The sequence below is a fragment of the Pistacia vera genome, unplaced genomic scaffold (assembly GCF_008641045.1).
Source record: "Pistacia vera cultivar Batoury unplaced genomic scaffold, PisVer_v2 Contig1431, whole genome shotgun sequence".
NCBI classification, from domain to species: domain Eukaryota; kingdom Viridiplantae; phylum Streptophyta; class Magnoliopsida; order Sapindales; family Anacardiaceae; genus Pistacia; species Pistacia vera.
In genome coordinates, this window is record NW_022195502.1 from 75,978 (window position 1) to 93,924 (window position 17,947).

Sequence of the window (17,947 nt, forward strand, 5' to 3'; positions counted from 1 at the left end):
AAGATGGCTAAAAGTCAATAGGGGCCCAATTTCCCTTTGATTAGAGCCCAAGATCTCCAAAAAGCCCAAATTGGGCCGGGCTGCTCTGTCTCTACCTTTATGGGCTAAACCATAGGACTTTTAGCCCGATAAGTTGGCCCAGCTGATATTGTTAATGGGCGAAGCGGAAACGGCCCAATTCAGGCCTTTTAACACTGAAGTTTTATCTCTCCCGTGGCTTCTCTTGCAACGAGCCAACAACCATGCCAGCTTGTTTTGTTATGCTTTCGGATAAGAGAACAGAAAAATAAAAAACTGAAGCCAACAGAAACGCTTTGAAAACAAATTTAAATGGCGGTACTGAGCTCTTCTTCACCTTGTATAAGGTTACGACCAGTTTCATTTCCTTGCAATAAGACCCCTACAACTTCAAACTCTCTTAGCTTCAAAACCGTTCTGCTCTACGACCACCACAAAAGGTCCCCCTTTCGCGTTTCGGCCGCCATCTCAAACTCCAAAGCTCGTTTCATTGCCCGGCGCAAAGAGTCCGTTACGGTTCGCCAGCTCCAGCGGCCTCTAAGTAATGTTAGCAATTTGGAGTTCATGAGTTATTGTTTTGTTTATGGAATGTTGTTTTGTTGGTAAATTTTATTTCACTCACTAGTTGTTGAATGAATGATAGAAAGTCCCTTGGATTTACTAAATAGTCAAAGAAAAACCTTAGCAGCTAGCAATTATAGGAGATTTATGAATTATAATTCATTTTCAAACTTCAAAAAGGATGTACTTCATATTTTTTCTAATAGTAATGCAACACTTAGAACTCATTCAATGATATAATGTAATGAAAAGATCACTGCTGAATTTGGCAATTTAGTCCAATGAACTAGTCAACCAGGGATCTGTTTGTTGTTGAATTGAACTTTTGAGGGGCAGAATGGAATTTTATTTAAGTGTTTTTTAATGAACATATATGTATTTTGATGGGTGGGATGCAGTGGAGTATATGAGCTTGCCGGCGAGTCAGTACTCGGTGTTGGATGCGGAGAGGATAGAGAGAGTGGATGATAATACTTTCAGATGTTATGTGTATAGGCTCAAGTTCTTTGCGTTTGAAGTTTGTCCAGTTTTGCTTGTTAGAGTTGAAGAGCAGCCCAACGGTTGCTGCATTAAGCTCTTGTCCTGCAAGGTTCGTGTGTGCACCTCGCTTACTCTTATAATTTTGTACTGCTTTCTCTAGTTTCTGTTGCTTTTTGTCTGCGAAAAAAATTCAGGCTTGACTTGACATGTTGTTTTCGTTAATCATCTTTTGCATACACCTCCTTAAGAAAGGTCAACTGCTGGGAGTTTTATGATGAAATTTTAACTAGCAGTGCTAATGGCAACTAATGGCTAGGAGAGGATATGTTTTTGATGTGAATTAAGATTGTAAGGGAAGTTGATAATTTTATCCAAAAATGTAAATTAGAATTTTAACTGGAGGCTCATTGCGATTATGTGCTACACAATGGGAGGTGGCTGTTTTCCATTTTATCACTGCGGCCCCTTCCTTTGAGATGAGAGGGGTTCAGTTTCAAGTCAATTGTATTGACAACAAGAGTCTTTATGTCATAAGTGAGCTGTATTCTATTTATACATTGAAGATAATTTAGTTTAAACATAGTACATTGAGGGTCTTGTGTGTAGTTATTTGGATATCATCTCATGATGTTTTTCTGTTGGATTGTTGCCAGCTTGAGGGCTCACCAATTGTGGTAGCGCAGAATGACAAGTTTGATGGTAAGCAAAACATGGATTTTACATCTTAAATGGATCAAGTGGAATACTTTTAGTGCCTTCATTTTGTAGGTGTTATGATAACTAATAGATATAGTCATATAAGAACTTACAAAAATGTAACTTGAAATTCTTTGATGAGATGATTTTGACACGATGATTGAAATTGGTTGTTATCTGGATATTATTTGATATATTGTTATATTTGACTGGAAATATGAATTTGATTGTGTTAAGTTAATTCAAAAGTTATACCAATTTTGATCTGTTTCTTCAATTTGGGAAATTCTTCATATATGTAACTTCCCTATATTGCTTTTGGCAGAAACAAGTTGGTTAGGAGTTTTCTGTTTGCACGAATTAGTTTTGTAGCCATAGCTTTCTTAAAAAGAATAGGAATCATTCATAGCTGGAAAGTCTTGTAGTATTAGAAGGGTTTAACTACCACAATGCAATCTTCAGAATGAATATTATTCAAATTAGTTGAGACTGGTCCTGTTCAGTAGCCGTTTAATTCATATGATTAGCTCCAGCTTTGGTCTAGATGACACTTCAGTTTCATGATTACTGTAGCTTTTTACTGGACAGAAAATATAGGAGGTGTATCCTGGTCGTATGTGATCAATGGCATTCATTTTCTTTTGTAGATTCATTTTCTTTTGTAGCACTGCAAAATCACAATATAACTGAGTTTCTTTTTTGGAACAAAACCATGATTGGGTTGAGTCTTTAAATTCTTAATTTATAACGCAAGGCTTTTTATGACTACTTTTACTCTTAACTTGGTGCGGCAATTCAGCTTCTATGGTAAACAGAATATCATGTGATAGCAGCAACAGCAACTCAGCAATACAACAACTAACTTCAGATGCAATTATTGAGGTACAGCTAGAGCTTGCATTTTGATCTGTGTTAGTTGTACCATAACAATTAGTAAAATGACCATATGTTCTGAACAAAATTTTTGGCTTTGTTATCTCTGATTTAGGTTAGCATTGAGATCCCTTTTGCATTTAGAGCACTTCCAGTGGAAACGATAGAATCAACTGGGACACAAGTCCTAGAGCAAATACTTAAACTAATGCTTCCTCGCTTTATGGCTCAGGTTTGTGCAAACAGTTGCTGCATTTTGTTTTAACTGAATCAAAAGTTAAACAGAATGCTTTCTAGTAACTTCTCTAGTAATATGAATTTCAGTTATATTCATCATATGTTCTCGATTTTATCGTGTGTGTTAGCTAAATTTCCAAGTAGATGAGATGATGCATTTTTATTTTTAATAGATTTGGGAAAATAGGACCAGAAATTCTGAGCAAAACTATCATGTGAAACTGTGAGTAAATGCTCTCATTATTGGTTCATTTTACTCCTTAAAAATCATCATATTACTTGAAGCTTTCACATACACAGAGATTTTCAGATTGGGAAAATTTTGAAAACTTCTTGAGTAAATGTAAGATTTATCTATCCGGGTTGACCAGCCAATATAAAGTTGAACTAAGCCAGAAGAGGTGTAGAAATTATTTATTTAATTATTTGTAGCAAATGTGTTTTATCCTGATGCATTTTTCATTCATTGTCATTTTAGCTCGTAAAAGACTATCAAGCATGGGCTACAGGCAATAGCTCGAGGCAGCCGCTTGGAACTGGTGAGATTTGAAATTGCAAAGAACAAGATTGGCTATTACCGATTATGAATCCGTAAGCTTCTTTAACTGAATGTGAGCCTTTTCAAGTTTATACTATATGCTCTAGGTTCACTTTGTACATACCCTAGATTGTTTATTGAGAGAGAACATTATTTACTTCTAAAGAAATTATTTTTGCCCATTTGGTTGCCATTGAGTGTTAACCATTCTCCTGCCTGGGTAGCTTTTTCGAGGCTCAGTGCTGCTGCGATCTTTCATATTTTTCTAAATTTCAGAAAGTTGTTACTTAGAAGTAGTTCCAAAATGAAATGTACATTTGAATTTTATGTGCAATTATGATCGGAGTTTATAATAAATTTATCAATAATTTCACGAAAGAATGTGACACAACGAGTTAGCGTAAAAACAAGGTTAGTAGACGATTATGCCTATAGGGTTAATAAATAAGTCTCAATCACAAAAATTTAAGTCGTAAAGTTTGAAGGAAATTCTGAATAATCATTATATATATTCAAAGAAACGAATAATATGTTTATATAGGGTGGTGACAGTTAATCATATCAAGACTCCTAATAAACAAGAAAATAAAATCCAAATTAATTAAGAAGGAAATCCTAGGCTGTGTTTGTTTCAATATTTCCAACCCTATCTTATCTAATCCTACTGAAAATATATATTTGTTTCAATATTCTTAAAATTCAATCTTATTATATTCAACTCAAAATATTTAGCTTTTTTCAACCTCTTTGGTTTGTTAATTTAACTAAACACTCATAATAATATAAGTTTATAAATTGACAAAAACATTTTTACCTACCCACATAATCCCGGCAGTCGACCACCACCGTGGAAAGGTGGTCGAAATCTATCGGAATAGCGCACGATTGGCTGGATGTGGTGGTCGTGCGTCGATCTAGCCTTTTCTTACTAGATCCATGGTTTCCGGTCAGATTGACGAGTTCCGGCCACCCTCTGGGTGTTTTTGTTAATTCGCAATATTTTATTGTAGGGAGTGTTTAGTTAAATTAACAAATATAGAGGATTAAAAAATAATTTAAATATTTTCAGAAAATGTTTTCCAAAAATTTACCAAACACATTTTCAAATTCAAATTTTATTCTTGTAATAACAACTCAATTCAACTTTTTCAAAAATACTATTCTAAATACTCAACCAAACACATCCCTAACTGTTGATTAATTATAAAATAAGAAATGATTCTAAATAAAATAAGAAAAATGCATAGAAAATTTAAACGGCCCCGAAATACATTGAAACGGTAGATTTTGGGTCTGAAAACAACTCCCAACCAGGTTGCCATGTCGTCGGGCTCGAAATGAGTTTTTCGTTGATATCTTATGGACCTCGTAACTAATCACGAATTAAACGTTATAACTATTTTAAGTTGACATCTCCACATTTTAGCTTATAATGCTTGGCCCTCTCCAGAAATTCATCCACGTCACAAAGTATTGTTAATACAATAACAGATTATAGAAGTGCGGTAGTCATATCATTTTCAAAAAAGGGTTCCAGTTTCCTTCGCTTGATTAATTTTCTGATACATTATGTGACCGGAACCGGATTAATTTAATACTGAAACATTATGTGGGGGCAAAAGGCCACTTCCGTTTTATCCGTCCTGAATTGGGCTCGGTTAAAAAGTAACTACTAGGGTCCGTACAAGTAGAAATCCAATTAAATGGAGTCTGGCCCAATAAGCATTTGTACAAGAACTGTTAAAGATGAAATCTTGTTCGTATCATAGTCAAAAAAGGTTTGATTTAAATTTGTAAATTCATTTTACAATTTCAGGTATAAATAATTTAATGTGTAAAAATTGGAGCTTGGGTTGATTGAGATCATAAAAATGAAAATGTTAAATCAAAGATATGATTAAGATGAACCAATTTGGTGGGTGAATGTTTAGCTTTGATTAGAAATTTTAGTTAGAAGATTTGATTATTTCCATAAATAAGATATGATAATTATTAAGTTAAACTTCTAGCACTAAAAGGTAATGCCTAACTTATTTATCTTAAGACTAAAAATTTACCTTTATTTGAGAAACAAAGATGTTACATATGGTACCAGGCGGTGCCCTTTCATTTTCAAATGATTGGAGGGATGTACACGTAATTATCCAAATCTCAGGAGAGTTTAAAGTAATTTTAATATAACTTTCATTTTGTGAAATATTTTTTTAAAAGAATAATTTTAGAATTAAGTAAATGGAAAAATAATATTATTCAATTAAATAAATAACATTAAACTAAAAGAAATATACCTTAAGAGTGATAATATTATGTAGGCCATAAGTATCCAAGAAAATCTATCAATGTTCCCCTTTCTCAAGAAAATGCCAAAACAAATTACAATAAGACAAAATAAACGTTAAATCCTCTTTAATTAATAATCATTTGTATTAGTAGTGGATAACATCACCTCCAACTAAGCTAAATAAAATCAAAATTTTGAGGGTAATTGGTTGGTATTTTTTAAAATAAAAATATTTAAATAATGAAACTTAAAACAAATTCTTTTTATAATTAACCATTAACAAATAACAAACACTAAAAAAATAAAACTTCAAATATATATATTCAAAACTATAAAATTTGTTTTTATATTATTAATTACCACCTTCTACACATGAAATTTTGAATAAAAATATATAAGAAAAAAATTATTTAATTTTCATATTATAGTTATATGAATTTATATAGTTTTAGTTCCCTATATAATTTCAAATCATGTCTCCAATCCTAATCATTAAGTCCAATTTTATTACCTTTAATTGTATGTACTATGTAGGTCCAATTATGTGATTTAGATCATATTTATATATGTAATTTGACCATATATTAAGTTCATGAATATATGGTTATTTATAATTGCTCCAAAAATAATGTGTCACTATATAAGCCAAAAATGAAAATGTGAAAATAATATCATATAGTTACATATCTAGTCAATTTACAATTATCAAAGATCTAATTAATATGTAAGGCTTACCATAATGTGGTGGAAAATTCAATTTGACCATAAAATAATTAATTAGAGGGCAAAGTTTTACCTTATTACTTAAACGTAATTAAATATAATATATTTGACCCAAACTAGGAAACTAGGATGTGACTTAAATTTTGCAATAGAAAAGGATGTTAATTTGGTCAAATAATGATTGAAAAAGATAAAATTTAGAATTCTATTAAGTCGTTGAAATTATTCTCCACCATCCATAATTAAAAAAAATAAATCAAATGTAATATTAGAAATGATTTTCTCATTAATTATTAATTAAAAAAATGTCAATCCTTAATTCGTTTATCATCGAGGGGGTCTAGACCTATTTACATGCATCTCAACTAATCACTCGAGGTCTTGAAATTGTCGACCAAGGGTAAGAGTCCCAATCACCACTGACTATTTTTGCTTAGGGAGACTCGAACTCAAGAGCTCATTGTTAATCTTTTTTTGCTCTCTTACCATCAAACAACTCAGTAATGGTTTACAAATTGAATAATTTTTCATGAAATTAATTTGAGTGATTTAAATTTTAAAATTTAAATTATGGGTTCAATTTGAAAATGGGTTTAATATTTTAATAAATATCATCTCCAAATTTCTATAGTAGAAAGAAATTGAATCTACTCAAACATATTAATCGTCATCTATGAATCAATGTTATAAGAATAAACTCTTGTTTACAAAATGTGATTTATAGTCGTAGAATTTTCTTCGATCGATAAAATATGATAAAAACAAATTATCATAATGCATGTTAAAATAATCAACTTTTTTTTTGTTTTTTTTCTCCTTTTATTGATTAGATAATTGGCATATTCCATTGATAAGAACTAGACATTGGCAAACCCCAAATGATATTATATACAATTTCGCATGGACCCAACCAAACCCTAATTTTCCACACTCTCAAATTGTTAAAACTCTATCAACAACTTCGGATTCTAATCTTCAACCAATGTGATTTGTTTCCCAAAAACCCCACAAATTCTGACCAAATTATTCATACAAATGAATTCCAGTGATTCTTTCTTGGCTTCTTGGGCATGGAGTTTTGCGAAAACCCTAGAAAACGAAATGAAAAGACAAAGAGGACTTAGAGGAGACAACGTGCATGGAGATGCAATAATGGAATGACATTTAACCTAACCTTACTACACCGTTTCGACTATTTCCCATGCTCTTGTCTTCCTTCTTATGGATTTTTTTTTAATCAATTATTGCCCCCCCTTTACGGCTCCCTGGTCTCTTATACATCTTACCTAATCCCACATGCATTATATTGATTTATTTTTATTTTTATTTTTGTTATGATCGAGAATATCCAGACTAGTTTGCGCACACCTCAACTAATCTTCGGGACCCTGAAATTGACAACCAGAAAAATTCCTTAGAAGCCACCCTATTAGAGTTTGTGGGGAATCAAACTCAATAGCTCATGAAGCTTACTTTTGTTTTTTTTATCATTAGGCTACCAAGTGATGGTTTACTGAAAAGTTGATTGTTTGATGTATGCACATTCTTTTTTCTTTTTTCTTTTTCTAATTTTCCTTTTTTAATTTATAATTAATATGTTTGTAGATCAAATATAATCGAGATATCAATATCATACAAATCCATTTTAGAAAAAGAAAAAAATAGTTATTTGTGTAATTAAATACAATATAATATATAAACCATTATAATCAAATTCATAAATTGAATAATAATCACGTATGGCTAATAAAAATTGCATAATACTATATTTTTGCACAATACTACACATACAATATTTTTATACAACATTTCTTATATAACATAATGTGACAAATCATGTTGTATAAAAATATTATATATGTGTAGTATTACTCATAAAAAGTAGGAAAAAAAAAAGGTCAACAATCAGATCCAAACGAGTGATCCAACAATAGTAAAAAATAATTAATAGTTTTATTAAGCTTAATTTAACATCTTGGATTTGAAGTTTAACTTATTACTATTATTACTATTATAATAATAAATAGAGTACCTTAGGGTGCGTTTGGTTTATTATTTTGAATAGGATTTTGGGGATAGTATTGGGTTGTTGGATAGGAGAGTATTACGAGGTAAACTTTAAAAATTTATGAAAAAGCCCTTAGGTTTACTAATTTAATTAAAGACCCTAATATATAAAATGACAAAAACACCATCACCACCTGCAGTGCCAGATTCCGGCCACCACCGCCGAAATCTAGCCGAAAAATTTCGTTATGACACAGACCGGTCAGATCTGTGCCGTAACGGGTCGTTATGGCTTTTTTCGGCCAGATCTATGAACTGCTGTGGCTGCGACGGCCGGAAAAGGCTGAAACGAGGCCGTTAGCGACGGCCAAAGATATGGTCGTCGTTGTCTGTCAACGACGGCCAAGATTTTGCCGTCGTTGACGGCAGATCTAGCCATTACCGGCTATTTTCGATGGCTGTGTGACTATTGTGATAGATTCTGGCTACCACCGACGTTTCATTAAATACCAAAAAAAAAAAATTTAAAAACTAACAAAAACACTCCCATCCACTAATACCTGCCAGATTCTAGCTACCACCGTAGTTTGCCGGTGGTAGCCAGAATCTGGCAGGTATTGGTAGGTGAAAGTATTTTTGTTAGTTTTTAAACTTTTTTTCTGGAGGTATTTAATGAAATTAATAAATTTATAGGGTCTCAATATAATTAAAAAATAGATTAATACTTTAAAAATAATGTGTCAAATAATATTTGAAAAATAGGATTGACAATATGAATAAAATAAAATCAAATAGGAGGAAGACAAACTAGGATGTTAGAAATTATATTAATTTATCGATGAACCATGAAATAGAATTAATGATGACAGTTTAAATTAATTAATTAATTAAAGGAAAGATAAATTAATTTATTTATTTGGTAAAGGCCAAGTGAATGAAGACAAGAGCTGAACATTCTCTTGGGAACTGTGAAAACAAAAGTAGTGTAAACGAACAAGGCAGATGAAAAAGGAAGCAGCCCAGTGTGTCGCCATGCAAACGTAAGGTGGTGGACTGTGGGCTCCAATGAGAGAGAGCATGTGCTCTCTTCTCTCTCTTGTCAAACTAACAAAAGTGATGGATACTTTACGTGAACCTGAGTATGAGACCTCTGCGTGCTTCCAAATATGCAGAAGACAACAAGAGATAGCCACCGAATTTATCACAATTCTGATATTCAGAAGAGATGTAAGAGAGGAAAGTGGGCTCTGTCACTGTCAGACGTTTTAATTCATCATTTCCTGTGTTCTTTTGTGAAGGAAAATATCAAGAGATGATAATGTTATGTTTTATTTTATTATTTATTAAATTATGTTTATATGTCAGGCCTTGTGTATCTGAGGTGGTATTACATATCCAACAGGTTAAACTTATGTATATAGAATCCTCTTCAGTTTTATCTACGTTTATTGCTCCTGAATTTGATGATCTTGTTCGAACTTATACCATTGATAAAAATGCTACCACCCTTATGTTTTCTTACCAACTTCAATGCATTGAAAAATATGGTCAATCCATATATGATATGTTAGGGGTCTATCCAGATTACCCTTTTTCAAAAATCATTTGTTTACCTCCAGGTCTTGATATCATATTTCCAGAAGAATTATTATGGTCCTTTTGGTATATGTTACATCAATACTACATTGCTATTCAATTCCCGATTCATCATACGTTGAAAATAATTTATAGAAAACATAAATATTAAACATGTTAAAGAACATAAATTAAAACATATATGGAATCTTTTGCTATCTGTAACATTTTCAGAGTATTACAACACCCTTGAGGTTGAGGGAAACTTAGAAATATGAAAGAAACATGGAAGAATATAAGTGAAGATGTGTAGAGAAAGTATGGAAGTATAGAGAAAATATGGAAAAGAAGAGTGAGAGAATATTATACCAACAACTCTCTCTCATAACTCTGACGTGACAGTTCATAATTAATTAGTGGAATCTATGTGAGATCTATTATGAACTGACTAATTACGAGTTGTCACGTTAGAGTTGTGAAAGAGGGTTGTTAGTGTAGTATTATTCTTAAAATAATGTGTTTTTTTATGTCTTTTATCAGTTTATGTAAACAAGGTGTATCAATTATATTATATGGTAAAATCATTGTGTTTTTTTTTTTATTTTTTTATCACTAAGTGTCGGAACCAGCTTACGCGTACCTCAACTAATCTCTCGATTTCTTATAACTGTCGGTCGAGTAAGAGCCTCAGTGGTCATCCCTATTAATACTTGGAGGGACTTGAACTTAAGAGTTTATGAAACTTTTTTTTACTCTTTTACCATCAGATCACCTAGTAATAATTAAACACATTTTGTTTTAATTTCAGTCCAAAAATATTACAAGAGGAGCTAAAAATAAGTTATTTATTTGATAAAATAAATTTCCGCAATCCAAAATCATTTATATAGAAGCCATGATTTTAAGCTACAATGATAGTCAAATTCCTCAAAGGCTCATTTAAGCATGCAGAGAGAAAAAAAAGGTGACCAAAATTTCCACTCCTTAAGTAGAAGTAATGATTAAGCTTAATGAGTAATACAAAATTTAATTAAATGGAAGCCATTGGTAATTAAGTTCAAACCATTCAATCAATGGCCCCATTAGCGAATAATTTTGTTTAACTTGAGAAGATTATGAGCATGCTTTTGAACTCAGGTACCCTTAAAATTGAAATACTATTAATTAAACCATCAAGAATTTCATTACTTTCTTGACTTTAAAAGAAAGCAAGTTTTCAAACAATCTTCTTCTCCAATCATAGTTTAACTTGCTTTTTTGTTTTTTTCTCTTTCCATGTCATTTTATTGCACTAAACACATATGGAATCATAAGACTTTACTTTAGTGTATTATTTTTTTTTTTGTAAAGAAATTTATAATTCCACAAGAATTTGATCACATGGATACATAATTTTCACTTAGGAATAAAGAGAAAAAGTTTTATTGGGAATATCCAAATGGTTAGATTGAATTAATCTAACACATTTATGGTTGTGTTTGGTAGAGTATTTTGAGTTGTATTTTTTAAAAAGTTGAGTTAGGTTGTTATTACGAGAATAATTTGAAAACGTGTTTGGTAAATTTTTGGAAAACATTTAGATTATTTTTAATCCCCCACATTTGTTAATTTAGTTAAACAACCCCTATAATAAAACATTAAAAATTAACAAAAACACCCCTATCCACCCATTAAATGCCGACAGCTGGCCACCATCGTTGGAGGGTGGTTGGAAGTCATCAGAATGGCACACGACCGGCTGGATCTGGCCGATAGTGCACCAATCCGGCCTTTTTTGGCCAGATTCATCATGAATCTGGTCAAAAAAAGTCAAATTGGCGCACAACCATCACATCTAGCTAGTCGTGCACCATTCCGATAGATTCCAGCCACCTTCCGGTAGTGGTTTCCGGTTGCCAATAATATGTGGGTGGGTGGAGGTGTTTTTGTCAATTTATAAACTTTAATTGTTGGAGATGTTTAGTTAAATTAAAAAATATAGAGGGCTAAAAAAATCTAAATATTTTGAGTTGAATAGAATATGATTGAATTTTGAGAATATTTGGATAGGATAGGATTGGGAAAAATGAAACAAACACAACCTAACCTTCATGATTATATATAAAATCTAAGGGTGTGTTTATTTCTATATTTTGGGTAGGATTTTTGAAATCCTATCCAAAATATATATTTGTTTTCCTATTCTGAAAATTAGGGATGTTCAAAAGAATCGGTTAGAACCAGAATCGGTGGGTACCCTGGGTTTGGTTCCAGTTCCTACCCAGAACCAATCGTCAATTGGTAGATTCCAGTTCCAAATTTTTGGAATAGTTACTGTGCGGTTCCGGTTTCGGTTCCTATAATTAGGAATCAGGAACCGAGACTAATATAAAATAAAATTAAAGATTAGGGGGGTTAATAAAAACTTTTGTAGAAAAAGTAACGTGAATACATTTATATTTATATTTCATAACATTTAAAGTAAGTTAGTTTGACTTTTGAGAATATACTCTTACAAAGTAATGGAGTTTGTAATTTTGAATTTGTAATTTTATTTTTATTAACAAGACCCCGGGGGGGTATTTGTAAGTTTTTAAGGGCTTTTTTACCATTTTAAAAACTTTGGGGGGTCATATAATTTTACAGGGTACCCAGAACCGGAACCGGAACCGTTGTTACAGGTTCTGGTTGTGGGTACCTAAGAATCGGAATCGTTGGTTCTGATTCTGGTTCCAAATTATTTCGGTTCCTTCAAAAAGTGCAGGGTACCCAGAACCGAACACTCGTACTGAAAATCCTATTATATTCTATTTAACTCTTAAGTTTGTTATTTTAACTAAACACCCCCACAAAAAAAAGTTTAAAAATTGACAAAAACACCCTCACCCAACCTCCGACGGTGGTGGCCGGCTGCCGGCTTTTAATGGGTGGGAGGGGGGTGTTTTTTTTTTTTTTTATAATTTTTCAATATTTTATTGTAGGGGTGTTTAGTAAATTAACAAACCTGGAGGGTGTTTTTGTTAATTTTTAAATCCTATTTCGTAATAACCACTCAACTCAACTTTTTAAAAAAACCTACCCAAAATAATAAAACATAATTACAAAAAAAAAAAAAAATGAAATAAACTACTAACTGAATTTGATCACATGGATACATAATTTCAATTAGGAATAAGGAAAAAAAGTTGCGGTGAAAAGTTTTATTGGAATTTCGGGATACCCAAATGGTTAGATTAAATTAATCTAGCACATTCTTATTACCTCATGATTATATTACAAAATCTAGCTACAAAAAGTGGAAAACCTATCAAACGGGATTAGAATGGGAATGCTTCATCCCACGTGCCAAAATATAGAAATAATAATCAATATAATAAATTAAAAGGTAAAATATATAGATTATACTCGGAAAATTAATCTAAATTCATTTTTATTATTGTAATATAGTATATTAAAAGTAAAATTGATATATATCTTTAAAACATAAGTTCGTTGTACATATTTAAAGATATAAATACGATCATATTTAATACAATCTTACTGTCTGTAGAAAAAGTTTAGTGTTTATTAAATAATTTTTTTTAAAAAATAGTGATTAATTAATTATTAAAATTGAAAGGTATTGGAGCAAGGAATTAGTGGCCCATTTGTCCAAGTCAGTTAGTTAATTTTATATTAGGCCGAACGACTTGTGCATACCCAAAATTATCGTAACGACAAGTTGGTACCCAAAAGGTTTTGAAACGACAAATAGGTACCTCCGTCATATTCTGTTACTGATTTCTGTTTATTAATAGTGAAAAACTAAAATGCCCTTCAAAGTTCAATTTAGTTTTTATAAATTTAAAAATTTCTAAAAAACCCCCTAAGTTTTCTAATTTAATTAAACACCCCCATATGTAAAAAGTTTGTAAATAACAAAAACACCCCCAGTGCCAGATTCCGGCCACCATCGCCGGAATCTGGCTGAAAAACTACATTACGACACAGACCCGGGTCTGGTCGTAACGTGCCGATCTGACCTTTTCGGTAGATCCACCACGGATCTGGCTGGAAAAGGCAAGATCTGGCCGTCGAAGCAACAGCCAGATCTGGCCTTTTTCGGCCAGATGTGGCTGATCTGGCGGAAAGGGCCAGATCTACTGCTAGATCTGGCCGTCGACGCCGCAGATGGAGTTTTGCGGCGTCGACGGCCAGATCTAGCCGTAGATCTGGCCTTTTCCGCCCGATCAGCCACGGATCTGGCCGGAAAAGGCCAGATCGACGCGTCACGCACAGATCCGACGGGTCTGTGTCGTAACGCAACTTTCCGGCCAGATTCCGGCGGTGGTGGCCGGAAGGCACTGCAGGTGGCGGGGTGGGTGTTTTGTTATTTACAAAATTTATACATTGGGGTATTAGTTAAATTTGTAAATAGGGGTTTTTAGAAATTTATAAAAAACTAAGATTCAAACTTTTAAGGGCATTTTAGGCTTTTTACCATTAATAAACAGTAATAAACAGAAACCACTAACAGAACATGACGGAAGGTACCATTTGTTTTCAAAACTTTTGGGTACCAACTTATCGTTCCGACAAACCTGGGTACGTGTAAGTCGTCTCCCTTTTATATTATAACACCTAATTCATTGAAATGGTTGCCAAATATCTCTAATCTAATAAATAAGTGTCATAAAATCTATTGCTAAACCAAATCAATATCTAAACCATTTTGTTTAAACTCACACTCAACTATTGTGTCAAAGTCAATATTAGATAAAGCTTTGCTTTCTAATCACCAAATACAAAAATAACATTTTCACCCCCAATCTAACAAGAAGGACTATTCTCCCCTTAGTTTAGGAAAAATCCTATACATAATCCAAAAGCATCAAGAATCACAAAACCAAAAATTGAATTATCAGACATTTAAATCTAGGGGTTTGGAAAAACCTTTTAGGATTAGTTTATTATATTTAATTATTTTCCATAAAAAAATTATTAATTAATTTTTAAAATATATATTCCTTGATAAATCTTGAATTTTATGGTGGTCTCATAGCTGATCAAACAGAAAATGAAATAGACGGAGACTAAATTCGGGGGTAACAATGAGTATTTCCGAAATCAAAGGGGACAATGTGATTTTCAATAGAATGGGGATCAAAATGTTATTCAACCTAAATTAAAATATTCTCGATAGGAGGCATAGCCGCATAGGTGAGTGTGCCCCAATATTCCTGTAAAATTCCCAAAAAATAAAAACATCAACATCAATGAAAAAGGCGAGCCATCTAACGTTAACAAAAACTAAAAAAGAATTGAATTTAGAAGAGTAAGACAAGGCGCTGATTTGGCTCGTGCCAATTCGAGAGATCCATGGTCCTTAGACCTTATTCCTTCACCTTTCTTCCTACAACTAATATTCTACTGTCAATTTAACTGCTTTTTCTTACTAACTTGTTGCTTTCTTTCACTTTTTCTACCTTTCAAAAGTTGCTTCTGGCTGGGTTTAAAATAATACTTTCATAATATATTCCTCATATAATTTTATTAAATATTTAACTTTTAAATTCTTTTTAATGTTGTAATTAAGGGTATTTAAAAAAATATAAAAACTGAACCGAACGGTTTGGTTACAATTCGAAAAATTTAAAAAAACCGGATTTCCAGTTTAGAAAAAAATAAAAAAAATGTTAACTGAAACTGGTTTTTTGAACTGGTTTTACAAATATATATGTTAAATAAAAATATACATTAAATAAAAAAATAATTTCATTTCAGACTTTTATTTGTATCTATTTTTAATGTATTGTTAATAGTAGTCAATGGATATATATGAATGTTTAATTTTTATTTGAATATATATTATTTATATTTACAATTTAATTTAGGAAAAAAAAATTAAAAATAAGTTTTATAAAAAAAAGAAGGCAAAACCGGTTTTCCCTCCAAATCAGTTTGGTTCGGAAATTTTTCCAAACTGAAAAACCAGTTCGGTTCAAAAAAAGAGATTAACCAGTTCGGTTAACTTCTTTTAAACACCCCTAATTGCAATACAATGATAACTTTTAACGGTAAAAAATAATGTTGAAAAATTTGAGAAATGATAACGAGAGTCTAACAGTAATCCGATTATTTAAAGTTCATTAGTATATGTTATAGTTGTTAGAGAAATGATAATTGGAGGGTGACTATAGTGTAATTGTGACACGTCTGTTATTGGTAAAAGTCCTCCTGTACCATCAATTTCTAATACAGTAGTTGAGAAATCAAAGTCAACATTTCTCTTTATTTTTTTTCTATATAATTCCTAATTTTCTTTTCCTAAAACCCCCTATTTCATAAAAAAAAAAAAAACCATTATTATAATTATTTTTAGTTATTAAAGACGATTATCCAATATATCCTTGAAGGCTATTTTTATAAACTGTTATAAAATAACAAATTTCAGTAACAAATAACAATATTTTGATAATAATAATAAGAATTTAATATTTCGTATTTTTTATGATAATAATAATAAGAATTTAATATTTCGTATTTTTTATTAGTTCCGGGTTTAGGCAAGCATATCATTCCTTCGGACGTTTTCAAATAAATCTGATTTTTAAATGTTATTTTATTATTGATTTATTTACTTTGACCTTGCAAAATCAAGTTATTAATTACTATTCCGGCTTAAGTCTTTGTTGGTATATCAATTTGTGATTACTGATTCAACATCAACGACTTCCACGATGCCACGTCAGTTCTAGTCCTAAACATTTGGAAAGAAACTACTAATATGAAAAATGGACTGTTATTATCACTTTATCAGAATGCAATGATTAAGGGCTTCAAGGCTTTTTTTTTTTTCTTCTATTTTATCTCATAAAAATAATTACCCATATTCTCAACTAAGAAAGCCATTTAAACGGCAATAAAGACGATATTAGTAAAAAAATATATATAATTGTTAAGAAAAACCTTGAAATTTTAAGGAAAAACATTTATATACAGGAAGGATTAAAGCTTGTAAAACATTTTTTCTGAATTATTAGGTAAAACGGCTTTAAATTTTTGAAAAATATTAGAGTTATTAAGTGACAAATTGCCAAAAATTTACCCAATTCTACTTTCTATTTTGGAAACATGTTTTTCACCAATAGTTTGGTTTGTTGTAGTTATGATAGAGACAAATTGCCAAATTTTCAAAAATTATAATTTTTTTTTCACCCCATTAAAATTGAAGAAAATGTTTTTAATTGAATATAAAACACAGTTGTATATTTACCATATATTTAATTTATACTCAATATTCGAGGAAATTGAATTATCCTTATTCTTTTTTCTTTTATTTATTAGAGAATATATGGTTGGTGTATCCTTAAGTTGACCACTTATCAACAAATTTCAATTTTATTAGGTTAATAATTCTAAATTCGGAAACCACACCACAAATATATACATACACAAAATTACGTAAGTCGATTCAATTTTGGAGTTATCAAGTGTCAAGTAAATAGACAACATCTTTTTGTATCAATTAATGAAGATTTTCTTATAAAATATAACATATTAAATTTAATAGACAAATAACATGGTTTGTTGTAATTTAATCCCCTCAAAAGAAAAAAAAAATTCTAAATATATCTCAATACTATATATTAATACATCCCCTACCCTATATCCATATTCTTATGCATTGAAATTTCTTACCAGATTTAATTTATTTATTTTTTTAAGAAAAAGACAGGCTAGCAGTAACAATATTGTTTTTTATTTAAAATAAGTTGACAAAATATTAAAATTATATAATTAGAGAAGTATTTGACTAAGGTTTTTCCTTCATATTAATTTCTTATTTGAACAAAAGGCCAATCATTAGAGCAACGTAGCTTGTAAATTAACCTAATCTACGATTTTATATCTTTTTGCAACTTTACATTTATAATGTTTTTGGGCTTCTTCATTCTTTCAATAAGGTTATTGATTAATCTACATATAAAATGTAAGAT

General features: G+C 31.1%; 1 protein-coding gene across 2 annotated transcripts; it reads left to right on the forward strand.

Annotated features, from left to right (window-relative positions):
• Positions 1–237: 237 nt before the first annotated feature.
• LOC116123613 (uncharacterized protein SYNPCC7002_A1590-like) lies at positions 238–3,585 on the forward strand. Of its 2 annotated transcripts, none has more exons than XM_031409363.1 (6): positions 238–559; positions 978–1,168; positions 1,713–1,758; positions 2,555–2,637; positions 2,744–2,860; positions 3,344–3,585. In XM_031409363.1, the coding sequence occupies exons 1-6, from the start codon at positions 331–333 to the stop codon at positions 3,413–3,415; spliced, it is 738 nt and encodes a 245-aa protein (XP_031265223.1). In that variant the 5' UTR covers positions 238–330; the 3' UTR covers positions 3,416–3,585. The 2 variants fall into 2 exon arrangements, with proteins under 2 accessions (XP_031265223.1, XP_031265224.1); XM_031409364.1 differs by having other exon boundaries at positions 474–564.
• Positions 3,586–17,947: the final 14,362 nt, after the last annotated feature.

Excerpts from the sequence above, each read along its gene's own strand:
- LOC116123613 (XM_031409363.1), top strand. The coding sequence starts at position 331 with ATGGCGGTACTGAGCTCTTCTTCACCTTGTATAAGGTTACGACCAGTT. Across the intron at positions 1,169-1,712 it reads TTAAGCTCTTGTCCTGCAAG|CTTGAGGGCTCACCAATTGT; the intron begins GTTCGTGTGTGC and ends GATTGTTGCCAG. Across the intron at positions 2,861-3,343 it reads TTCCTCGCTTTATGGCTCAG|CTCGTAAAAGACTATCAAGC; the intron begins GTTTGTGCAAAC and ends TTGTCATTTTAG.